The 26,274-nt window shown below is 45.8% G+C and overlaps 1 protein-coding gene across 1 annotated transcript; it reads left to right on the top strand.

Annotated features, from left to right (window-relative positions):
- Positions 1 to 443: 443 nt before the first annotated feature.
- Positions 444 to 23,107, top strand: GLOD4 (glyoxalase domain containing 4). Its single transcript, XM_055102115.2, is given in 13 exon segments — positions 444 to 628; positions 1,005 to 1,149; positions 1,151 to 1,255; positions 1,257 to 1,466; positions 1,468 to 1,542; positions 4,948 to 4,997; positions 6,704 to 6,824; positions 7,773 to 7,917; positions 12,238 to 12,374; positions 13,188 to 13,274; positions 13,538 to 13,651; positions 13,740 to 13,826; positions 21,906 to 23,107. Coding segments are annotated over 13 exon segments (1,527 nt in total). The 3' UTR covers positions 21,972 to 23,107.
- The last annotated feature ends 3,167 nt before the right edge of the window (positions 23,108 to 26,274 follow it).

The raw sequence follows: 26,274 nt of genomic DNA, 5'->3' as shown, positions 1-26,274 counted from the left end.
ATGCTGCTGTCCTAAGACAAGTATGAGAAATTAATCCTAGGTCTCCACACCTTAAGATACACTGTGTAAGGCCAGGAACGGTGGCCCACGCCTGTAATCCCAGCACTTTGGGAGGCCGAGGCAGGAGGATCACCTGAGGTCACAAGTTCGACATCAGCCTGGCCAACATGGTGAAACCCCATCTCTACTAAAAACACAAAAATCACCCGGGCGTGGTGGCAGACGCCTGTAATCCCAGCTACTGGGGAGGCTGAGGCAAGAGAATCCCTTGAACCAGAGAGGCGGAGGTTGCAGTGGGCCAAGATCGCGCCATTGCACTCCAGCCTGGGTGACAGAACAAGACAAAAAAAAAAAAAAAAGATACACTGGGTAATCACTAACCCATTATTCCTTGTGGCGTTACGAGGTCGGACCAATCCTTGATATCCTCAAATTTCACCTTAATGAGGCTGACACCTTTCAGCTTATCGACTGGCAGCTCCTTTAGGTATTCTAGACGGCTAAAGAAGAACATTTTTGGCACAGCTCCAGCCTTGAGAGCGTCTGAAATGAGCCTGCGACCTTCCAGCAGGATCTTCCCTTGTTTTTCCCGAAATGGCCTGGACTTCACTATTGTCATTACACTGCTGTAGATGGAAATAAAAAAAAAAAAACAGGTAACTATCAACATCCTTGTTACTGAGACACGCTTAGTTGTAACAGAAATAAAGAGCTACGGAGAGGGCCGGGCGCGGTGGCTCACGCCTGTAATCAGCACTTTGGGAGGCCGAGGCGGGCAGATCACCTGAGGTCAGGAGTTCCAGATCAGCCTGGCTAACATGGTGAAACAAAAACAACAACAAAGAGCTAAGGAGAAACAGAAGCTAATTCCAAAGACGCTTATTCGGCCCTCTGTGCATAATACAAAAACCAGCGGGCTGTACTGGAAGAAGTCCTCCATCGGAAGGAGGTTAAGGTTCCGCTGTGCGACGGGAAGGGAAACGAGAACATTCGACAGGCTCAAGAACCACATCACCTCAGCCTCCTGTCCCCGGGATAAGCTTTATCGTAGCGAAGCCCAGACTCTTCCCAGGTGCTGGGAGCGCGGGATGCGGACTCCTCGAGCGGTTGTTTCTCTCGTTGCTCCCGGGCACTGGCCTCAGATGGTGCCTTGCGGGGCTGCTTCCCAGGAGCGCGCTTCTGTTCCACCACCTCTCCGGAAGGAAACACCACTTTCACTGGGCTCCGCCGCAGCGCCCGGACCCAGCGCCTCGCGTCAAGGTCCCAAGCCTGGACCACCTGCAGCAACGGTCGCACGACAAACCTCGCGGGTCTCACCAGCGCCGCCATGTTCCCTGAGACCCGGGCTGCGTCACGAAAGCGCGCCGTCGGCGGCTAGTGACGTCACGGCCCGTGGCGCCCTTCGTGGACTGGGCTGTACCGTGCGCGTGACGGCTGCGTGCGGCGGGAATCATGGCTGCTCGCAGAGCTCTGCACTTCGTATTCAAAGTGGGAAACCGCTTCCAGACGGCGCGTTTCTATCGGGACGTCCTGGGGATGAAGGTGCAGGCCGGGGCCGACAGGGGCTGGCGCGCGAGGCTGGAACCGGCGCCCGAGCCGGCCCTGGTGGAGGGAGGGGAAAATGGGTGTGTCGTGAACCTAAGCCGGAGGGTGTCCGACCTTAGGCCCTGCGCGGTGTTCAGCTTCAGGAGCGTGGCGAGTCGCCGTTGGGGATCATAGGCCTTGGAGAAGGGCTTAACACGATTAGTCCCCGCGGTGTGCCCACGCACGTCCTTTCATTTAAGCCACTCGTAAACGTTTATTGAGCCCCGCCCTTGTGGAGCTTACTGTCTCCCGGAAAAGACGGTAAATAAAATGTTATATAATGCTTTCCAGTTAATATTTGTCTTTTCCGGTTTGGAGCCTTTGATGTAGATAAAATCAGCGTATTCAGAGTTCTGCTTCTATCAAGGCTGGTCTGAATAGTCCGTTTCGGATACTCAGTCTCTGAATATATGCTCCAACTCTCAACCCATCTGCTTTTCAACAGCACCCAGAAGCGGTCTCTCTCGGGTCCTGAGGAGCTGTTATTGCAGGATTCAGTTGGTTGGGGAACTGGGTTTTGGGGACCTCCTTTGATAAGCCAGGGAGGTAGGGAACACACCACTAAGGAAGACTTGAAAGGTGCAAGAGCGCGGTTTAGTGTGTAGACGGGGATCTGAATTCGTCAGGTCATTTTAAAAATATCTGCTATTTTCAGGGTACTACGTTGAGTTTTGGCAACAAAGGTGCAAATGACCCTGATATATATCCTCCATTAGAGCTCATGGCCTGGGTTGGGGTGGGAGTTGGAACTGGATTTGTACGTAGATGATGGTAATGGAAGTCAGAATTTGATAGTGAAAAACCACCAAACTTTCGATAGCAGAAACCACAGAGCTGTCCCTTGTTAGTATTTCCTCGTCGATCAAAAGGTTGTTGCAAAGATTAAACACGTGCCGGCGCGGTGGCCCACGCCTGTAATCTCAGCACTTTGGGAGGCCAAGGCGGGTGGATCACTGGAGGTCAGGAGTTGGACACCAGCCTGGCCAACATGGTGAAACCCCGTCTCTACTAAAAATACAAAAATTAGCCGGGCATGGTGGCACACGCCTGTAATCCCAGCTACTCGGGAGGCCGAGGCAAGAGAATCGCTTGTATCTGGGAGGCGGAGGTTGCAGTGAGCCGAGATCGCACCATTGTGTTCCAGCCTGGGTGACAAAAGCAAAACTCCGTCTCAAAAAAAAAAAAAAAAAAAAAAAGATTCAACACCTTATTATATGTATAGTATTTAACATCGGTAATAGTACATTATATAAGTGTTAGCCACTATTATAAAAATACAAAAGAAGGAGAGGTTTTCCAACCTGGGTGATGAGGAAATAATTCATGTAGACCTTGTATTCGAGTTGACTTTTTTTTTTTTTTTTTTTTGAGGTGGAGTCTCGCTCTGTCGCCAGGCTGGAGTGCAGTGGCGCGATCTCGGCTCACTGCAAGCTCAGCCTCCCGGGTTCACACCATTCTCCTGCCTCAGCCTCCCGAGTAGCTGGGACCACAGGCGCCCACCACCACGCCCGGCTAATTTTTAAAAATATTTTTAGTAGAGACGGGGTTTCACCGTGTTAGCCAGGATTCGAGTTGACGTCTAAAGATAGGATATCCACAGATAGATGAGAGGAGGAGCTACATAGTAAAACTGAAGAGCCAGTGCGGAGATGGCACATTTTTGCGAAGCCGCTGGTTTTATGTGCCTTTAGTTGAGGTTGCTTAGTTGAAGTTAAGGACATGGGATATCAGGATGGACAGGTCGGCATTGCTTCTAATAGTATCTTGAATGCTATGCTAAAGAATTTGGATTTTATGCTGCAGTAAGATGGGAGCTCACTTACGTTCTTAAACAGGGCGGTGATGGGATCAGAGCTTTGTGCTTTAGGCATGTGCTTTTTTGGTGATATTAAGGAAGGATATCAATAAGGATTTTTTTATTTTTTATTTTTTATTTTTTTTATGTTGAGACGGAATCTCGCTCTTTCACCCAGGCTGGAGTGCAGTGGCGCAATCTCGGCTCACTGCAAGCTCCGCCTCCTGGGTTCACACCATTCTCCTGCCTCAGCCTCCCGAGTAGCTGGTACTACAGGCGCCCACCACCACACCCTGCTTATTTTTTGTATTTTTAGTAGAGATGGGGTGTTGCTGTGTTAGCCAGGAACGTCTCGATCTCCTGACCTCATGATCCACCCACCTCGGCCTCCCAAAGTGCTGGGATTACAGGCATGAGCCACCGCGCCCGGCCAATAAGGATGATTTTTAATAGTCTGAGCGAAGCGTTGGGAACTTCAACTGGCAGGAGCCGTGGGAATCAAAAAGGAGGGCTAAAGCTAACACGTTGAGAGCCTGCCGTGTGCAGGGTTCTGTGAGATGCTTTCATAACATCCATTCCCATCACATGTTAGGAGACTGAGACTCAGATTCTAATTTGCTCAGAGTTACACAACTACTAAATGACAGAATTCCAAATCAGACTTTTTTTTTTTTTGAGTTTGAGTTTTGCTCTTGTCACCCAGGCTGGAGTGTAATGGTGCAATCTCAGCTCATTGCAACCTCTGCCTCCCGTGTTCAAGCAATTCTCCTACCTCAGCCTCCTGAGTAGCTGGGATTACAAGTGCCCACCACCACGCCTGGCTAATTTTGTATTTTTTGTATTTTTAGTAGAGATGGGGTTTCTCCATGTTGGCCAGGCTGGTCTCGAACTCCTGACCTCAGGTGATCTGCCCACCTCAGCCTCCCAAAGTGCTGGGATTACAGGCGTGAGCCACGGTGCCCATCTTTTTTTTTTTTTTTTTTTTTTTTTTAATTTTGAGATGGAATTTTGCTCTTGTCACCCAGGCTGTAGTGCAGGGGCGCGATCTCGGCTCACTGCAACCTCCATCTCGTGGGTCCAAGTGATTCTCCTGCCTCAACCTCCTGAGTAGCTGGGATCACAGGCACACGCCACCACGCCTGGCTAATTTTTGTATTTTTAGTTGAGACGGGGTTTCACTATGTTTGCCAGGTTGATCTTGAACTCCTGACCTCAGGCAGTCCACCCACCTTGATCTCCCAAAGTGCTGGTATTATAGGCGTGAGTCACTGTGCCCGGCCCAAATCAGACTTCTTTAATGCTGAAGGCCACACTTTTTCCCACTGCATAGCACTGCTTACCAATCTAAATAGATTTCACAACTGATTTGGTAGCCTGACCCTTGGTGTCAAGCTGTTCGTCCTTCCACTGCTTCTATCCTGGGAGAAGTGTAAAGCTCATTTGCTTTTGTTCTTTTACAAGTAAAGCTTATAAATGATAATGTTTGTGTTTTGACATTTTAGTCTGTGCTAAAGATGCTGTGAGCAGTACTAGCAACACTTCACAATTTATTCTAAATCTCACACCAGGTTCTGCGGCATGAGGAATTTGGAGAAGGCTGCAAAGCTGCCTGTAATGGGTATGATACCTTGTTTCTTAAAATCTCCTTTAGGCTCTGACTACACCCGGATAACAGAAGACAGTTTCTCAAAGTGAGTATAAAGCAGTGGAATTAATTAAGGAGGCAGTAAATTAGGGAGGCAACTTCAGGAGCGTCGGGAACACATACTCTGTTTCTCTGCACTCTCAGGAGTATAAAGCAGTGGAATTAATTAAGGAGGCAGTAAATTAGGGAGGCAACTTCAGGAGCGTCGGGAACACATACTCTGTTTTCTCTGCACCCTCATACAAGACTTGTGGCACACAAAGGGATTTTCCAGCTCTCTAATACCAGCCGGCTGTCCTGTTATTTAATTGATTCTGACTCTACCTGGAGTTAATGTCAGATCCTGCAAGTTAAGGGCTCAGTCCCAGAAGATTTTTCCGCCACATCAGGCGCCGGTCACAGTCTGGATCTCCAGGATTTCCGATGACCAGCTACAAGTCAGGGCTCCCGCTCCTGCTTCCTTGGGTTTGATAGTCTGCTACAGTGGCTCATGGAACTAAGGGAAACACTTACTTACATTTACTGGTTTATCATAAAGAGTACGAGTCAGAAATGGCCGGACAGAGGAGATACACAGGGCAGGGCATGGGGAGTGGGTGGCAGAGCTTCCATGCTCTTCTGGGCAGGCTCCAATCCAGCACCTCCGTACGTTCAGCATCCCAGAAGCTCATGAGTCTCATTGTTCAAGCCTAATAGAGCCCAGTCTCCATCCCTTTCCTTCCCAGAGGTTGGTGGATGGGACTGAAAGTTCAGTCCTCTAATCATTTGTCTTTCTGGTGACCAGCCCCATCCTGAGTCTATGTAGAGGCCCCACTCTAAGTCACTTCATTAGCATAAACTCAGGTGTGACTGAAAGGGGCTCATTATGAATAACAAAAGATCTTCCTATCAGGAAATTCCAGAGGTTTTGGGAGCTCTGAGACAGGAACCAGGGACAATGACCAGATATGTTTCATATTATGCCACAAATGCAAATAAGTACATGCTCTAGATGAAGCAGCAGCTTTCCAGTATCTCTTTTTTTTTGAGACAGAATCTCACTCTGTCACCCAGGTGGAAGTGCGGGGTCATTATCCTGGCTCACTGCAACCTCTGTCTTCTGAGTTCAAGCAATTCTCCTCCCTCAGCCTCCCTAGTATGTGGGAGTATGGGCATGTGCCACCACGCCCAGCTAATTTTTGTATTTTTAGTAGAGACGGGGTTTCACCATGTTGGCCAGGCTGGTCTCGAACTCCTGACCTCAGGTGATCCTCCCGCCTCGGCCTCCCAAAGTGCTGGGATTACAGGCCTGAGCCACCATGCCCGTCCATCTCTTAAGCTTAGTACCGTGACAAGTTGGAACAGTTCAAGGCCTATTAGGAATTTCATGCTTGTTGATTGATAGTCAAGGAAATAACAGGTCAGTTGGAGAACTGTCTCTAGGATTCTGTTCCTTGCTTTACAGAAAAGGTGAACAAATCTTTCCTTCAGGTAGATGCTGGATAGTCTTTGGAGCTTGTAGTAGGGTCCCATGAGCACTGCCCACAGCTGCTTTCTGTACCATCTGAGGTCATCTCATCCTTAAGAGAACTTTTAGGACCAGACAGGAATGCTCATCTCTCTGTGCCCAGTAGTTCTCTGGGGGTGGCCTGAGGCTGATTTGTCTATGGTCACTGAGTTCATTTACTTTTATCTTCTAGGCCTTATGATGGGAAATGGAGTAAAACAATGGTGGGATTTGGGCCTGAGGATGATCATTTTGTCGCAGAACTGACTTACAATTATGGCGTCGGAGACTACAAGCTTGGCAATGACTTTATGGTAAATACCGTTTTTTTCTAGCAGAGTTTTGGCTGGGGGTAGGTGGCTGGTTGTAAATTTGAGTAGAGTGCCAAGGGTGTGTGTGAGTGAAGAGATAACATTTGAGCAGAGACTCAAAAGAGGTCAGGGAGTTAGCCACGTGGATATCTGGGGGACGCGCGTTCCAGGCAGAGAATATTCTGGCAAGAGCCGTCAGGTAACATCTGGTGTGTTCGAGGAGGTGTAAGGAAGCCAGTGTGGCTGGAATAGAGAACGAGAGGGGAGCGTGGTAAGAGATGGGGTCGGCAGTGCCATGGGGTAAGACTGCAGGGGGCCTCCTAGGCCATAAGTCACCGAGTGAAATGAGCCATTGGCGGACTTTGAGCAAAGGGAAAACAAGGCTGGCTGCTGTCTGGGGGTGGACTATAGGATGCGTTTTGGAAAGTTTACTTTGGCTGCAGAGTGGGTAATGGATTTACAAGACTGGAGGCAGAGAGGCCATTATAATAAACCAAGCTAGAAACAAGGCTGGTCTTCTCAAAGCATACGTGTACATTTCTAGGCACTTTGATTAAATGTAAGGAAACCTTGATAGTTTGCTTATTTTTGTTTTGTTTGTTAAAAAAGCAAGAACGGGTCACCTTAAATAGGTAGCTAGCTGGCAGACCCAGGTAACATCAAGATTTCTGTGGCTAGATCTTTAGAATTAGAAGACGTTATCTTTGGTGTTAAATGAATCAGACTTCACTGGCATTTCAATTTCTGTCCTATTATTCACAAAGGTCTGAATGTTTGTGGGATAAAACATTGAAAACCTGTTTTTAAATCACTAGAAGAAAATGTTGGATGCCAGTTAAATCTTAGGTGATTTTACCTAAAGGCAGTAGGCAATAGGGGTTGGGCTCATTGTCTTGTTCTGTAAAATATCTGTTGTGATCATGTACTTGGATGTACTGTTGTTTGTTGTAGGGAATCACGCTTGCCTCTAGCCAGGCTGTCAGCAACGCCAGGAAACTGGAGTGGCCACTGACAGAAGTTGCAGAAGGTGTTTTTGAAACCGAGGCCCCGGGAGGATATAAGTTCTATCTGCAGAATCGCAGTCTGCCTCAGTCAGGTAATTATACCAGAACCAGGAAAAGCCTCTGTCTAAAGGCATCTTTGGTGAAAGGAGAGTGAGGGCTGCCTGTCTTTTTTTTGTAGAGTCTGTGTTCACGTGACGTGTCTTCCCCAGCCAGTGCTTTTACCTGTTATGGGAGAGATTACATTCTCATATCAGAACTTTAATACATAGCAGTAGGGGATCTAGACTGGTTCTGTTCTACTGGTAATGTAGTGATTTATGATTCTTTCATCTGTAAATAACAGAAAACCCAACTACTTTGAACAGTTATAGAATCTTTTAGCTCACAGAGCAGGCATTCTATAGGTGGGAAAGATTTCAAGGTTAGGTGATTCACCAGCTCCCCACATTTTCTCTTTCTGCGTTCTGTTGTTCTCTGCGGGTACCTCTCCTAGAGCTAGTCCCCTCAAGGTTGCAGGAGGGCTGCCAGGAGCAGGTGGGGCCACATGCTCCCACAATCCCATCTGGTAGGAGAGGAGATGCTGACCTCTTTTTGCTTTTTTTTTTTTGAGACTCTTTCAGTCCAGCTGGAGTGCACTGGCGTGATCTCTGCTCATTGCAACCTCTGCCTCCCGGGTTCAGTTAATTCTCCTTCCTCAGCCTCCCAAGTAGCTGGGATTATAGGCGCCCGCCACCACGCTCAGCTTTTTTTTTTTTTTTTTGTATTTTTATTAACTTTTAAAAATTATTTATTTTTTGAGACGGAGTCTTGCTCTGTCACCCAGGCTAGAGTGCAGTGCTGCAATCTCGGCTCACTTGCAACCTCCGCCTCCCAGGTTCAAGTGATTCTCCTGCCTCAGCCTCTCCAGTAGCTGAGATTACAGGCACACGCCACCACGCCCAGCTCATTTTTGTATTTTTAGTAGAGACAAGGTTTCACTATATTGTCCAGGCTGGTCTCGAACTTCTGACCTCACTTGATCTGCCTGCCTCAGCCTCCCAAAGTGCTGGGGTGACAGGCGTGAACCACCGTGCCCGGCCCTTTTTGCTTTCTTTTTAAGAGCAGAAGAAAAACTTTCCTAGAATCTTCCAGCAAACTTCCTGGTCAGATTTGATATACTGTGCCTGCTCCTAAACCAATCACTGGCAAGAGAAATAGGATCACCCCCAAACCATTTAGCCATGCCTCCTCTGGAGCCGAGGTCAGTTTCCCAGACTTCAGCGTGGGTACTCAGGGATGGCATGGAAGTGAGGAGCCCCCACGCTGACTGCCACACAGAACAAGAAGGAAACTTTGCAGGGTTTGTTTTGTTGACTGCAGAGGCAGCCTCGTCAGTGTTTCATTTTGTATTTAATGCCTGCAAATTCAGCTACCTGCTCTGACAAAACAAAAGCAAAAACGGGGAAAATGCTGGCGAATGGCAAGGGCACTTGTGCCAACTCCCTCACTTGGTGAACGTATGCCTGCCAGTGGGCCTGAGAAGGGAGTCCTGGAAATTCTCCTTCTTCACTGGTCGGCCTCCTGTCCCCGATGCCCCCATGCTGAGTCTGTAGAATGTTCAGTGCTCCTTGTTTATCATCCGGTGCTCAGCAAAAGAAAGATCCGTCCGTTCCAGTGTGGGAGGCTAGACTTGGCTGTGTGGGACTCGTGGAGAGATGGTGTTTCTCTACTTCACTGGTGATTTAAAGGGTGTTGATGGTGTTTTTTTGTTGATAGGTGATTGATCCTTTGCTGACTTTAAAACTTAACGCTTGCAACTAGCTCCACCATCCATTTTTTCTCTCCAGCCTTAGTGATATTTCAGTGCTTAAAATAATAGAGAGCCCCATGGTGCTAAGAAGCTTTTGTTCTTTGGAATGGAAATCCCCTTGGGCGTTTCTGGTTGACAATGTGGTCAGACCTTCTGTCCGGCTGGCATTCATCTTTCCTTTGAATTACCCACTTCTGTGCAGCTTCACCCACGCGTTAACTTCCTGTCCTGCGTCCCTTCAGGCTCCAAGTCAACTGGGATTTGTTGATTTTGAAGTAAATGGAGAGAAAAAAATGGAGCCTGCCAGGCGGAGGCACTTGTGAGAAACAGCGTCTTAATCACGATATTGCTGTTCTAGCAAACAGGACTAAGGCAGGGAAAGCCAAAGAAAAATGTACTGAATTTATCGTAGTCAGATGGAGACGTGGAACAGCTCTTTAGAAAGTCACTTTACAATGTGAAAAGTTTCCAGTAACAGTAGGTGTTTCAATATGACTTTTATTGTTTTTACAAAATAATCAAGTTTTTTCCTTAGACAAGCAGAGAAGCCGAAAAAAAAAACACACACACACCCATGTACCCAGAGAGAACCACTGCTGACATTTTAGAGTATACCTTTACAATCTTTTGTCAAAAATACGTATCTATAATTAAGTGTATACATTTCTGTATATCCTTTTTTAGGAGTTCCATCGTATTATTACATTGTAGGAAGAGAAACAATTCTCTGTTGTTGGATATTTATGTCGTTCCTAGCGTTTTATTGTTCTAAGCAACACTGGTGAATGTCTCTGTGGTAAAAGCCCTTCATACATCCACAATTACCTTTGGAGTGGCTGAAAGTGGACTTGTTCTTTCAAAAGCAATGAGCACTTTTTAAAGCTTTTGGTACATTCCATCAAACTATTGCCCCGAAATGTACTGATTTACACTTGTATTACGTGATTGTGATTTTCCCCTCTACACTAACACAGTTAACACTGCCAACTTTTAACATTATTTGCACATTAGTTAACAAAGGATTTTATGTGAATTCTAATTTCTTTGTTGTTTGGGGGCGTCGGGTTGAAATTTTTTTTTTTTTTTGAGACGGAGTCTCGCTCTGTCGCCCAGGCTGGAGTGCAGTGGCACACTCTGGGCTCACTGCAAGCTCCGCCTCCCGGGTTCACGCCATTCTCCTGCCTCAGCCTCCCGAGTAGCTGGGACTACAGGCGTCCGCCAGCACGCCCGGCTAATTTTTTGTATTTTTAGTAGAGACGGGGTTTCACCGTGTTCGCCAGGATGGTCTCTATCTCCTGACCTCGTGATCCGCCCGCCTCGGCCTCCCAAAGTGCTGGGATTACAGGCGTGAGCCACTGCGCCCGGCCTGAATATTTTTTCATATGTTATTTGACCATTCTAATTCCTTGTTTTGTGGATTATTGCTTTGTGCCTTTTGCCTATTTTTCTAGCATTTCATTCTTTTCCTATTGATATTTACAGGTGATTTACATATTAAGGACTTTTTGTCCAATATATTGCAGTTGTTCCCCCTACTGTGTTGTATACTCTAGTTTTGATTGTAATTCCTTTTCTTGGTTGTTGTCTAGGAGTTTTCCATTTTGTGTAATTTATGTAGCAGAAGTTTTTTCTTCATAGTTTTTCTATCTTTGGTGTCAGGTTTAAAGAAAAATCTTCCTCTACTCCAAAATTGTATAAATAATCATCTGTATCTAGTATTTTCATGGTTTCATTCTCTAAACTTATTTTTTTTAACCCATCAGGAATGTATTTTGTCATTTATTTCGAAGATGTAAGTTTTTCTTACCAAATGATTAGCCAGTCTTCTTAGCGCCGTCCATTGAATAATGAGGCTTTTCATACTGTCTTGTTTTTTTTTTTTTTTTTTTTTTTCGAGATAGGATCTCACTCTGTCACCCAGGCTGGAGTGCAGTAGTGCAGTCTTGGCTCACTGCAGCCTCAACCTCCCGGGCTCAAGCGATCCTCCTGCTTCCATCTCTGAAGTGGCTGGGAATACACACATGAGCCACCACGCCTGTCTAATCTTTTTTTTTTTTTTTTTTTTTTGTTTGAGACAGAGTTTTGCTCTTGCCTCCCAGGCTAGAGTGCAACGGCACCATCTCGGCTCACTGCAACCTCCGCCTCCCAGGTTCAAGCAACTCTCCTGTCTCAGCCTCCCGAGTAGCTGGGATTACAGGCGTGCGCCACCACGCCTGGCTAATTTTTTTTATTTTTTATTTTTAGTAGAGACAGGGTTTTGCCATGTTGGCCAGGCTGGTCTCAAACTCCTGACCTCAGGTAATCCACTTGCCTTGGCCTCCCAAAGTGCTGGGATTACAGGCATCAGCCACCACGCCCAGCCAATTTTTTTAAAGTTTTCATACAGGCAAGGTCTCACTGTTTTACCTGCATTGGTCTTGAATTCCTAGGCTCACGCAATCCTCCTACCTCAGTCTCCCAAAGTGCTGGCATTACAGGCATGGGCCGCTGCACCCAGCTTCATACTGGCTTAAAATCCCTTTCTTATCATAAACTGAATTTGTAAGTATACATGCGCATGTTTTGGTCTTTCTGTTTTATTCTATTAAATTGATCTGTCTATTCCTGCTTTATTACCCAACAGATCCTGTATTAAAAGTAACTCTAGCAGTGTCTGATCTTCAAAAGTCCTTGAACTACTGGTGTAATCTACTGGGAATGAAAATTTATGAAAAAGATGAAGAAAAGCAAAGGGCTTTGCTGGGCTATGCTGATAATCAGGTGAGCAATCTTGGAGAAGAATAACCTGTTACTTTGAATTTGGCTTGTAAACGAAGCTTATAAATGGCTTATAACCTATAAATGAAGTTAACATGAAGGTTGTTCCCATAGTTTCTTCACAGTGATTCAATATTTATATAGATAAACAGAAGAAAATAAGTGATAACCTCACCACCCAGATATTACCTTGTTTATATTTGGGGATATATCTCTTCAGAAGTGGAATTGCTTAATCCAAGAGATTGAATGGATTTAATGCAAGATCTTTTTCATCTTCTTTTTCTAATAACCCAGCGTTTGAGCACGATTTAGTCCTTGCACTTTGACCCTGCAATTCTACTCCTAGGAATTATTTTACAGATGTGCTCAACATACATCGGCACAAAGAAGTGTGTGCAAGGTTATCTGCTGCAGCATTGTCTGTAATCACAACGTGTAAGAATTCCAGTGTCCTATAGATTAGAGACATATTTCAGTAATTTACGGCTCATTCATGGAATGGATTACTATGTCGCTAGCAAAAAGATTGAGGCAAATCTTTATGTATTGACATGGTAACATTAAGTGGAGAAAAACAAGGAACAGAATAATTTGTAAATTATACCACCATTTGTGTAAAAAAAAACATAGATGCGTGCAGTGCTTCTAGAAGGATACACAGGAAACTGTGGACTAGTTGTCTCTGGGGTGAGAGTAGGATAGAGACTCAGTTTTTACTTTATTCCTTTAGTATATAATATTTGAATTTTTCTACCACATACGTGTAATGAATGTATAACCTGTTCCAAAAAATAACCCCCTTTCCTATTTCAGTGTAAGCTGGAGCTACAGGGCGTCAAGGGTGGGGTGGACCATGCAGCAGCTTTTGGAAGAATTGCCTTCTCTTGCCCCCAGAAAGAGGTAACGCTTGATACCAGATCGTTTGAGCTTTGTGACTAGCTAGTTCAACCCAGCTAAGAATCTTGTCCTTCCCTTCTTGAGGTCCTTTTTGATTGTGGCTTTAGTATCAAGTTCAGCAGTTGTTTCGAGAGCAGCTGAGATAATAAATTCAAACAAATGGCGCCTTGGTTCTTTATGGTATCTGATACTCCTCTAGGACTCACAAGGGCCGTGTCCTGAGTAGTGTGTGAACCCTGGCTCACGTTGCCTCTGTTTTCTTCAAGTTGCCAGACTTAGAAGACTTGATGAAAAGGGAGAACCAGAAGATTCTGACTCCCCTGGTGAGCCTGGACACCCCAGGGAAAGCAACAGTACAGGTGGTTATTCTGGCCGACCCTGTAAGTATTTCTCAGGCAGGGGGCAGGCTGGACCAGGGGTTTCTTCAAGGATGTCTTTGGCAGGTGTCTTTTCTCTTCATTGGTGTAGGACGGACATGAAATTTGCTTTGTCGGGGATGAAGCATTTCGAGAACTTTCTAAGATGGATCCAGAGGGAAGCAAATTGTTGGATGATGTGAGTCTCATTTCTACATTTACGTCACCATGGGCCTGAGAGGGATGGCATTAAGTGTGTGTGGGAGGAGACTAAGCAACAGGGTCCAGGTTCTTACTGTCAGAACCACGTCCTTTCGCTGTTGGGTTGACCTCAGCCAAGGACCGATGTCTTCACTGCCACCTGTGTAGACCGCTTGTCTAGACTCAGCATTTGTGCCTTCCCACAACCTCAGGCTGCCCTGGAACCACTGCTGGTGGATCTGTGCTTATTCTGCTCTCCGCATGGAGATGCCTCTATCTGACCCCCTCAGCTCTCCCCATGGAGATGCCTCCATCCGACCCCCTCAGCTCTCCCCATGGAGATGCCTCCATCCGACCCCCTCAGCTCTCCCCATGGAGATGCCTCGATCCGACCCCCTCAGCTCTCTGCATGGAGATGCCTCGATCCGACCCCCTCAGCTCTCCCCGTGGAGATGCCTCTATCCGACCCCCTCAGCTCTCCCCATGGAGATGCCTCCATCCGTTCCCCTCAGCTCTCCGCATGGAGATGCCTCCATCCCATCCCCTCAGCTCTTGCCATGGAGATGCCTCCATCCGTTCCCCTCAGCTCTCCCCATGGAGATGCCTCCATCCCATCCCCTCAGCTCTCCCCATGGAGATGCCTCCATCCGACCCCCTCAGCTCTTCCCATGGAGATACCTCCATCCATTCCCCTCAGCTCTCCCCACGGAGATGCCTCCATCCAATCCCCTCAGCTCTGCAGGTCCTTTGATCATCTCTTCTCCATTCTGCAGCATCAGTCTCTTCTTTCCAGTGAGTTATTCTCGCCAGCATGCAAACAGGCGCTGAAAGCTCCCATCCTTTAAAAACCTTTTACTGACCCCATATCTCCTCTCCAGATTTCTTCTTCTAAAAATCTGAGTGCGCACTGTTTCTCTCTCTTACGTCCTCTCCAGATTTCTTCTTCTAAAAATCTGAGTGCGCGCTGTTTCTCTCTCTCACATCCTCTCCAGATTTGTTCTTCTAAAAATCTGAGTGCGCGCTGTTTCTCTCTCTCACGTCCTCTCTAGATTTCTTCTTCTAAAAATCTGAGTGTGCGCTGTTTCTCTTTCTCGCCTCCCATTTTCACTTCAGTCTGTTTTGCACTGGCTCTTGTTACTCAATGAAGTGCTTTTGTTTCTTGCCAAATATAGCAACTACTTTTAGATTCTCATCAAACTCAGTAATTCAGAAGCATTCAAAGTAGTTGTTGGATCCTAGCTCCTAGCACGTACCTGGCATGTACTAGACGTTCTGCAAATACTTTGTTGAATGATTAAAGGAACAAATTGGTCTTTCTTGGTTCTGTCACGTAACTCTGTGACTGACCTTAAACAGTTGACTTAAATTCTTTGAACTTTAGTCTTCTTATCGAAAAATTTCAGAAAATAAGAGGACCTATCTCATAAGATTGTTATGGTTTATAGAGCTTGGCGAATTACTGACATAATAGTAGATGCACAATTAACGTTAAAGCAGGCAATGTATAGAAAATACAGTCTTTATACATTTTATCCTGAAGGAAAGTAGAATCTCAGTCATCCTCTCAGCTGACAAATTTGCCAGACTCTTCCTCCTTGATCTTAATTTAATTAAATTAATTACTTAATTAAATTTTTTGAGATGGAGTCTAGCTCTGTCGCCCAGGATGGAGTGCAATGGTGCAATCTTGGCTCACTGCAACCTTCGCCTCCCGGGTCAAGCGATTCTTCTGCCTTGGCCTCCCGAGGAGCTGGAACTACAGGCACCTGCCACCATGCTGGCTAATTTTTGTATTTTTAGTAGAGACAGGGTTTTGCCAGGTTGGCCAGGCTGGTGTCAAACTCCTAGCCTCAAGTGATCTACCCACCTCATCCTCCTAAAGTGCTGGGATTACAGGTGTGAGCCACTGCGCCTGACCCATTTTATTTTATTTATTTTTTGAGACAGATTCTTGCTCTGTCACCTAGGCTGGAGTGCAGTGGCATGATCTTGGCTCACTGCAACCTCCACCTCCCGGGATCAAGCGATTCTCCTGCCTCAGCCTCCCAAGTAGCTGGGATTACAGGCATGTGCCACCACGCCTGGCTAATTTTTGTATTTTTAGTAGAGACAGGGCTGCACCATGTTGGCCAGGATGGTCTTGAACTCCTAACTTCAGGCGATCCGTCTGCCTTGGCCTCCGAAAGTGCTGGGATTACAGGCGTGAGCCACTACGCCTGGGCCCATTTTATTTTTTTTAAGACGGGGTCTTTCTCTGTCACCCAGGCTGTAGTGCAGTGGCACGATCTCAGCTCACTGCAACCTCCGCCTCCTAGGCTCAAGTGATCCTCCCACCTCAGCCTCCCTAGTAGCTGGAACCATAGGTGTGCGCCACCATGCCTGGCTAATTTTTGTATTTTTTGTAGAGATGGGGTTTCACCATGTTGCCCAGGCTGGTTTCAAACTTCCTGGGCTCAATCATTCAATCCATCTTGGCCTCCCAAAGTGCTGGGATTATAGCTGTGAACCATTGATGAACTCCTGCTCCCTGAGCTCTCTTCTCCTCTGCTGTTAGCGATCCTGCCATTTTTCTTTTTTTTTGAGTTGGGAGTCTCACTCTCTTGCCCAGGCTGGAGTGCAGTGGCACGATCTCAGCCCACTGCAACCTCTGCCTCCCAGGTTCAAGCAGTTCTCTTGCCTCAGCCTCCTGAGTAGCTGGTAGCTGGGATTACAGGCACGCACCACCACACCGGGCTAATTTTTGTATTTTTAGTAGAGATGGGGTTTCACCATGTTGGTCAGGCTGGTTGAGTAGGCCGGGCGCGGTGGCTCACACCTGTAACCCCAGCCCTTTGGGAGGCCGAGGTGGGCGGATCACAAGGTCAGGAGATTGAGACCATCCTGGCAAACACGGTGAAACCCTGTCTCTTGAACTCCTGACCTCAGGTGATCCACCCTCCTCGGCCTCCCAAAGGGCTGGGATCATAGGCGTGAGCCACTGCGCCTGGCCATCCTGCCATTTTCATCTCCCTGACAGTTTCTCCTCAGACACGGGCGCCTCTTTCTGTGTCTCATCCCAAAGTGTTTTTATACCCATGGCCCTACTTTGCTGTTTTTCCCATTCTGCATTCTTCCTCCACTCTGATGGGAGCTTACCTGCGACTCTGCTTACCCCTGCCCTGCACGTAACCATCATCCTGGCTCCAGCCTCCTCACTTCCAGTTTTTAACTTCTTCCTCAGCTCAGACAGGTGGCTGTGGTTGATGAGGCATAATTTAGGTAGAATTTAAATGTGTTTTGACGGTTGTGTTTACTCATACAACCACTACTCAGAATACAGACCATTTTCCCAGGAAGTTCCCTCATGCCCATCTCCAGTGAGTTGGCACCTTCATCTCCCAGATCAGCTGCTATTCTGACTTCTGTCACTGTAGGTGAGTTCGTTCTTGGACTTCATACAAATGGAGTCATTCAGTATTTTCTTTCCTTTTGTGCCTGGCTTCTTTTACTTAACGTGGCTTTTTTTGTTTTTTGTTTTTTGTGTTTTTTGAGACGGAGTCTCGCTCTGTCACCCAGGCTGGAGTGCAGTGGTACAATCTCTGCTCACTGCAAGCTCCGCCTCCTGGGTTCACGCCATTCTCCTGCCTCAGCCTCCCGAGTAGCTGGGACTACAGGCACCTGCCACCACGCCCGGCTAATTTTTTGTATTTTTAGTAGAGACGGGGTTTCACTGTGTTAGCCAGGATGGTCTCAATCTCCTGACCTTGTGATCCGCCCACCTCGGCCTCCCAAAGGGCTGGGATTACAGGTGTGAGCCACCGCGCCCAGCCTACTCAACATGGTTTTGAGATTCCACCATGTAATTGCATATCACAGCTCATTTTTTTAATTGCTGACTGATACTCAATTTTATGAATATAACAATTTGCTTATTCATTCTTATAATGGTGGACATTTGGTTTATTTCTAGATTTTTTAATCTATTATAAGGAAGACTGCCATGAACATTCTTGTGTAAATCTTCTTGTAGATAGATAGATGTTTCATTTCTCTTGAGTAAATACCTAGGAGTAGAACTGCTTTTACTGTATAAGAAAGTGTCAAACAGTCATCGAAAGTGATCGGACCATCGTTTGTCCACGAGAGGTCCAGTAGCTCTACATTCTCACCAACACTTACTTTGCTTTTTGTGGGTTTTTTAGCTATTCTAGCACATGTGAAATGGTTTCATTGGTGCAATCAAGCGATCCTTCTGCCTCAGCCACCACATAGCTAGGGCTGCAGCACTATGCCCAGCTAATGTTTTTTATGTTTGTAGAGACAGATTCTCACTGTGTTGCCCAGGCTGGCCTCCAGTGATCCTTCCAGCTCGGCCCCACAGAGGTTTAATTTTTATTTCCCTGATGACTAATGATATTGAGCACCTTTTCATGTGCTTATTAGCCATTTACTTACTTGTGTGAATTTTATGTTCAAGTCTTTTGTCCATTTTTTAATAATTTTTAATATTTCATGATGAAAATTCCAAATATGCACAACCGAAGAGAGTACGACAGAGCCTTACGTGACTCTTACCTTGACTCTGTACTGTAGTTTTTCATCATTCCTTCGTCACTTGCAAATTCCAGTATTTTTCCCAGCCATTAATTGAGTTTTTGAAGATGAGGAATTTTTTATTTTGGTGAAGTCCAGCTTATGAACTTTTTCTCTTACATGTAGTACTTTCTCTGTCCAGACCAATGTTATATCCCGAGAACCTCTTCACCTAGGAAACCTACCACATATCAGACTCAGCGTGTCCGTAACTTATCTTACCTCAGATCCATTCTTCTTCCAGTAATATTACATAAAGGCTACTTGGGAGTGTAGATTCTGGGAAACCTGAATCTACGTTCCCAGGCTGCAGTCTTCAAGCTTGGCCCAGATGAACTCTCTATTTATACTAAAAATATGTAAATAAATAAAAATAAAAATAATTAAATGCTACTATATCAATACGTTCCTAAGTGCTTTATTTTTATTTATTAATTTATTTTTTGAGATGGAGCCTCACTCTGTTGCCCAGGCGAGAGTGCAGTGGCGTGATCTCAGCTCACTGCAGCCTCCGCCTCCCAGGTTCAAGTGATTCTCCTGCCTCAGGAGAGTAGCTGGGATTCCCGAGTAGCTGGGATTACAGGTGCATGCCACCATGTCCAGCTAATTTTTGTATTTTTAGTAGAGACAGTGTTTCACCATGTTGGCTAGGCTGGTCTCGAACTCTTGACCTCAGGTGATCCACCTGCCTTGGCCTCCCAAAGTGCTGGGATTACAGATGTGAGCCACCGCACCCAACCTTAAGTGCTTCATATACATTCTCTGATTTTTTTTTTTTTTTTTTTTTTGAGACAGAGTCTCGCTCTGTCGCCCAGGCTGGAGTGCAGTGGCGCGATCTCGGCTCACGGCAAGCTCCGCCTCCCGGGTTCACGCCATTCTCCTGCCTCAGCCTCAGCCTCCCGAGTAGCTGGGACTACAGGCGCCCACCACCACACCTGGCTAATTTTTTGTATTTTTAGTAGAGACGGGGTTTCACCGTGTTAGCCACCTGGCTAATTTTTTGTATTTTTAGTAGAGACGGGGTTTCACCGTGTTAGCCAGGATGGTCTCGATCTCCTGACCTTGTGATCCGCCTGCCTCGGCCTCCCAAAGTGTTGGGATTACAGGCATGAGCCACCGCGCCCAGCCACATTCTCTGATTCTTAATATAACCTGCCAGGTTGATAGCATCAGCCTTTGCAAATGAGGAAACCGAGGCTAAGAATGAGTAAGTCATTGGCCCTCACCCTTGAATACCATACACAGTAAGTGGCAGGCAAGGGCTTGGATGGTGATGAAATTATTCCCCGCCATCCCTGAAGATCACACACTGAGTAGGTGCAGGCAGGGGCCTGGATGGATGCCTTTCAGGCTTTACAGTCAGTCCTTTTTCTTCCTCTGTGCCCTGCTCCCTCCCTGGACAGTACAGTGTATCTGTGATCCCAGTTGTTCACGCTGGAATCCTCAGAGCCAGTTTTGGTGTTATTTTGTTGTGTTTTGTTTTTTAACATTTAATAGACGTTTTAGATTTACAGACAGTCACTTTTGACCTTTATTTCTCCTCATCCTTAAATTATTTTAGCTATTAGTCACCAAGAGCTGTGAGTTCTACCTCTGAAATGTCTTCTGCCTATCAGCTTTCCCTTTGAAAGGCCTCATTGTCACCTTACAGTCTGTCCCAAAGCAAACAGCCAGTAATTTTTAAAACCGTTTAATCCGATAGCTCTGTCTTGCCTCTGAGATAAATTTCAAACTCTCTGACAGAGCATGTGACATTTTTGGACATTCTCTACCCTCTGACCTTCCTTCCCGCCTCCCTCCCTAAGTCCCCTAACTCATCCCTATTCCAGTCCCACTGAACTGGTTATATTAGCTAAGATACTTCTTCTTGCATCCAACCCAAAGGGTTTTTTCCCTCTCCTCTTTCACTTGTCCTTCAACACTTAAAAGCTTTCTTAGGTTCAGCCGGGCGCGATGGCTCACCCCTGTAATCCCAGCACCTTGGGGGACCAAGGCGGGTGGCTCACCTGAGGTCAGGAGTCCCAGACCAGCCTGACCAACATGGTGAAACCCTGTCTCTACTAAACACAAAAAATTAGCCAGGCATGGTGGTGTACGCCTGTAATCCCAGCTACTTGGGAGGCTGAGGCAGGAGAATCACTCGAACCCAGAAGGCAGAGGTTGCAGTGAGCCGAGATGGCGCCATTGCACTCCAGCCTGGGCGACAAGAGCAGAACTCCATTTCAAAAAAGAAAAAAAGCTTTGTTAGGTTCTCCAAATCATGTAGTTGTTCTTTCCTCCCACTTTTTATGGCTCCTAAAAGAAACGTGCATATTTGTGAGTTGTGGTTTTTTTAAGCATATCTTTGATTTTTAAATACTTATTTTCATCAAGATAATAAGTCAGATAGTACTAAGATTTTTTAGAAATGAAACGGTCCATCTCTGAGCCACACTACCTAGGACAGCCACTTTCACCTTCACTGTTTCTAAATAATAAATATATTTCTTTCTTCTTTTTCAATTGCCAACTCATCTTGTGACTTCCTGCCGAGGTAGATATTATAGCAAATGCTTCAAGACACACACATGCGTACACACACTCTGTCATGCAAAATACTTGTTTCCATATCTGAGTTCTCAGCTGTTCTGCACACTCCTCAAAGCTTCCGACTGTCTCTGCTGCCACACCTGAACCTAGCGTGGTACCTGGCTCTTTTTGACTACATAAATGAATGTTTGTCCTTACTAAACAACGAAAGGGATGCTTGTGGAACCAAAACATTATTGTTAAGGCTTTCTATTATTCATTTACTTTTATTTGTATCTGTATGTATATATATGAGACGGGGTCCCACTCTGTTACGCAGGCTGAACTCGAATTCCTGAGCTCACGTGATCCTCTGGCCTCAGCCTCCAAGTGGCTGTGACTATAGGTGTGACCACTGGGCACAGCCTAAGGCTTCCTTTTTAATTAAGATGCCAAAACTAAACAGAACCAACATCAGAAGAGTAGGCCGGGAGGAGACTTACGAAAAAGGAATCATTCCAGGCTTCATCACTGAAACATCACGTAGAGTTTCATATTTGGCCTCACTAGCAGACTGAGTTTCATGACACTAAAGATTCTTGAGCGTCTGCCCAGATGCTGTGAGTGGCAGGACTTGCTCTTTTACCAGAGATCCTACCACCTGGCATGCGGGTCCCTGACCTCGTTGGTCCGCCAGCCACTCTTCCTGGCTACAGGCTTGGTTTGCCCTTGACTCTGCCGAGTGAGGATCCACAGTTGCTCATTATCACCAGTATCTCTTGCCTTATTGAACATAACACTCTGTACTGGATTAATACTCTTTAAATGTTAAAAAATTTTTTTTTATTTCTCTTCTCTTTTTTTTTGGAGCGGGGGTTTGGGTCCTTTTTTTAATGTTAATTTTTTTTATTGTGGTCAGTACAGTGAGGTATAAAGTGGGCTATGTCTTTTGTTTTTCAGGCTTGGAGTCAGTGTATATTCTATTTCTATTTTACAGGCAATGGCAGCAGATAAAAGTGACGAGTGGTTTGCTAAACACAATAAACCCAAAGCTTCAGGTTAACGGAAGACATGATGCAGAGCAAGCCTCTGTGATTCCTGCCCAGCACCTGTGAGGCCTGACGTGTCAGTTCCCAATAAATGCTCTTCTGATTTGTTTCCCGTATAGGCAAGGAGGCTTGGGTAGTGCAGATTTGTGTATTTCAATCTTTGAAAGCTCTGATGTAGTTTAGAAATGAAATCCAATCATGAGTCCAGGTAGAGAACGCCTGCTGTAATCTGCGCATTCTGTATATAACTGTGTTGGATGAGTGACAGATGATTGTGCAGACTAGGACAGCGGCATGAACATGACTTTGGTTGGGATTGCGGATAGTTATAGGGTTAACTCTGAATTGTGTAGCTTTTATGAGAGCAGCTGTGAAAGTGAATCCACATTAATGGCTTGTCGTGGTGCCACTCCCAGCACCTGACGATACGCTGTTCCATTGTCTTATTCTGGCAGGTTTTGACGTTTTAAATTTTTTTTTTTTTTTTTTTTTTTTTTTTGAGACAGAGTCTCGCTCTGTCGCCCAGGCTGGAGTGCAGTGGCGCGATCTCGGCTCACTGCAAGCTCCGCCTCCCGGGTTCACGCCATTCTCCTGCCTCAGCCTCCCGAGTAGCTGGGACTACAGGCGCCCGCTACCACGCCCGGCTAATTTTTTGTATTTTTAGTAGAGACGGGGTTTCACCGTGTTAGCCAGGATGGTCTCGATCTCCTGACCTCGTGATCCGCCCGCCTCGGCCTCCCAAAGTGCTGGGATTACAGGCGTGAGCCACCGCGCCCGGCCGACGTTTTAAATTTTTTAAAGAAATTTTATTCCTTGGACCAAAAGGTTTGGTTAACCACCCCCATCTTACTTGCTTTCACATTTTGAGTGTCCAGAGGAAACAGAAAGGGATGAGTGTGCGAGCTTCTTTCTGTGTATATATTTTGTTTTTTCTGTGTATGTTTTTAATCCCGACAGAACATCATGTGAGATTTCTTTGAAATGGATTAAACGATTTCTTCAGCCTGAAAAAGAAGGTTTTGAAAATGTTTTCTTGTAGTTTTGTTTGGTTCTAAACAACAAATAGGTTTTAATCACTCAAAATGGAATTATATTGTGTATTCATTGAATAAATTTTTTTTGAAAGTAAGCTTCTGAAATCAAGCTGTGATACCAGTCTCTAAGTCTCATCATTTAAAGTGGTGGCCAGGTTCAGATTTTTAAAAATAAACTTAGGAGATTGGAAGGGATTGACTCAGAGGATCCTGGTTCCAAAAGAACATATATAGAATTACTTGTAAATCATAACCTCTGCTTTCCTCCCTTACTGGCAGGGCGTGGGGCATGGAAATTTTGGTTGTATTTGAGCTTATCTTCTTATAGGGGTGATGCTATTATACCTTCATGGAGAGAAATGAATTCTCATCCAGCTCTACAACTTTTCATTCAGCTTGAATTCCATATCCTAGGGAAGCAGTCTTGAGTTTCAAAGCAAACCAAGTTATATATATGGCCCTCCTCTAGGTAAATGGTTCTTTTTTTTTTTTTGAGACAGAGTTTCGCTCTTGTTACCCAGGCTGGAGTGCAGTGGCGCGATCTTGGCTCACCGCAACCTCTGCCTCCCGGTTTCAAGCGATTCTCCTGCCTCAGCCTCCCAAGTAGCTGGGATTACAGGCATGCGCCACCACGTCTGGCTAATTTTGTATTTTTAGTAGAGACGGGCTTTCTCCATGTTGGTTAGGTTGGTCTCGAACTCCCGACCTCAGGTGATCCACCTGCCTCAGCCTGGGATTACAGGCGTGAGCCACCGTGCCCTTCTCTTTTTTTTATACATGTGGAAATTATTATATGAACTTTGAATAACCAGGTAAACTACTGCTTCTCTTTAGAATGTATGTTAATTTTCCAATTTTCTATTAGATTATTAAGTAATTTTTAATGTTCATCTCTAGTAATATTGTCCTTGTGAAAAGAAACTCCTTTTCCCAGTGTATTGGGTTGCTATAATGTCCTCGAAGTTTGTTGTAGTAAAATAAGCGGTTTATATAAGTACCGAATGACTAAATAACACACACAGGTTTCCCTTTTATCTGCTTATCTTGTATTTTGGTGTACCAAAATGTTTTTCTCCTAAATATACAACTGTGCATGATAGTGGGCACCATGCAGGGTGAACAGTAATGCTGTTTGTCTGCATGGGACATTTTGGCTTTAGGAGATCTGCCTCCTTTTATTTATTTCATTGCCTGTCACGTCTCACTTTGTTGCGTTTTGTTTTTGCTTTTGTTTTTGTTTTTTTTTTAAGACGGAGTTTCACTCTTGTTGCCCAGGCTGGAGTGCAATGGCGCAACCTCGGCTCACCGCAACCTCTGCCTCCCGAGTTTGAGCAATTCTCCTGCCTCAGCCTCCCAAGTAGCTGGGATTACAGGCATGTGCCACCACACCTGGCTAATTTTGTATTTTTAGTAGAGACGGGGTTTCTCCATATTGGTCAGGCTGGTCTTGAACTTCTGACCTCAGGTGATCAGCCCACCTCATCCTGTTGGCGTTTTTTAACATTTTATTCATCCTAAAGCCCTCTAGTGTACAACTTTGGCTTTTTATCAAGGCATCCAGAAGCTTGCTTCTGCACAGTTCAGCTAAGTAATTCTAAACCAAAAAAGAGTAATTTTTAAAAATTATTATTTAGGCCGGGCGCAGCGGCTCAAGCCTATAATGCCAGCATGTTGGGAGGCTGAGGCAGGCGGATCACCTGAGGTCGGGAGCTCGAGACCAGCCTGACCAACACGGAGAAACCCCACCTCTACTAAAAATACAAAATTAGATGGGTGTGGTGGTGCACGCCTGTAATCCCAGCTACTCAGGAGGCCAAGGCAGGAGAATCCCTTGAACCTGGGAGGTGGAGGTCGCGGTGAAGCGAGATCACGCTGTTGCACTCCAGCTGGGCACCAAGTGCGAAACTCCGTCTCAAAAAAAAAAAAAACATTATTTAGACGCCCATTAGATCCGCAAAAACTAATTTTAAACTAAAGTGATTACTTTCCCACATCTGGGGGATATGATCAATTAGAAAATGGTATGAGGAAGATAGCTTTGCCCAAGCTGGTGTTTCATTTTTGGTTTTTGAGACATTGCTCTATCACGCAGGGTGGAGTGCAGTGGGGCACCATCATGGCTTTCTGCAGCCTTGACCTCTGGGGCTCAAGAGATCCTCCCACCTCAGCCTCCCGAATGGCTGGGCCCACAGCCACGTGCCACCACACCCAGCCAACGTTTTGATCTTTTGTAGCGACCGTCTCACTGCGTTGTTCAGGCTGCAAGCTGGTGTTTCAAACAGATGAAGTTGGAAAGTTCTTCAGCTTCTCCAGAGTTGTTTTTTTGAATCAAGGGGTTGTGGAGCCTACATGTAAATACAAGTGTGCCTTGAGTTAAATCTCCGGGAAGGTTTAGAACGGCCGTGTTGCCAGAGCTCTCCTAGGTAGCCTGCAGGACTGTCTGAAGTCCGTGTCCGTCTGACATGTTACCGGAATTAACAAACCCAGGGACGGTGAGTGCTCCTTCATGTGGCTTTCTGGCTCTCTCACCTGCCACTCAGTGCCGCTGTGACTTAGCAGCCAGAGTTTTCAGGAGACCTCCAACGTGTCCGTTGAAATTCAGGCTAAGAGTTGAGAAGTTTCCCTGTTCTAAGAGTTCTTACCCCAACCTCAGGGGAAATCAATAGTAAATTTACTCTGACTTTAATGATAATAAAGAAGTGCCCTTGCCTCATCCTCTTTATATAAAGCAATAGAGCCACATGGTTCAAAAATGAAAACAATATGAAAAAGTATTGTAAACCGGGTAAGTGTCTGAGACAAGTCTCGCCCATTTAGAGGTTTATTTTGCCAAGGCTGAGGATGTGCCTGAGGAGACACAACCACAGATCTGTGGCCCCCGCACACTTTCCAAAGAGGATTTTTAGGGCCTCAGTATGTGGGATGTGATGATGTTTCTCTTCAAATAATCTGATCAATATTTTATTCTTTAATTCATAGTACCCTGCCCCCTTTTTCTCCTTTTTTCCTTTTTGCCTTTGTGAGATGCCCAGGCACACCACAGTACCAAGTGTTATCAGTACCAGCCCACATTCCTTTCCTTATTTGGAAAGAGGACTAACTTTCTAGCTCATTACAAACACCCCTTCCCCTTCCTCTCCGCTTTCTTTTACGTGCCCACCCTATCTAAAAAAATCAAATGTTTAGCCAAGCGGGATTAGTTTAGATTGTACGACCTGACCTCGGCCAATGGGGAAAGGGTAGAGGGGCAGGACTTGTGTCAGGAACAAAGGCTCTCGTGCCC

This window comes from Pan paniscus, chromosome 19, assembly GCF_029289425.2.
Source record: "Pan paniscus chromosome 19, NHGRI_mPanPan1-v2.0_pri, whole genome shotgun sequence".
Lineage (NCBI taxonomy): Eukaryota > Metazoa > Chordata > Mammalia > Primates > Hominidae > Pan > Pan paniscus.
Note: the sequence above shows the minus strand (reverse complement) of the source record. Positions and strands in the feature narration are given on the sequence as shown.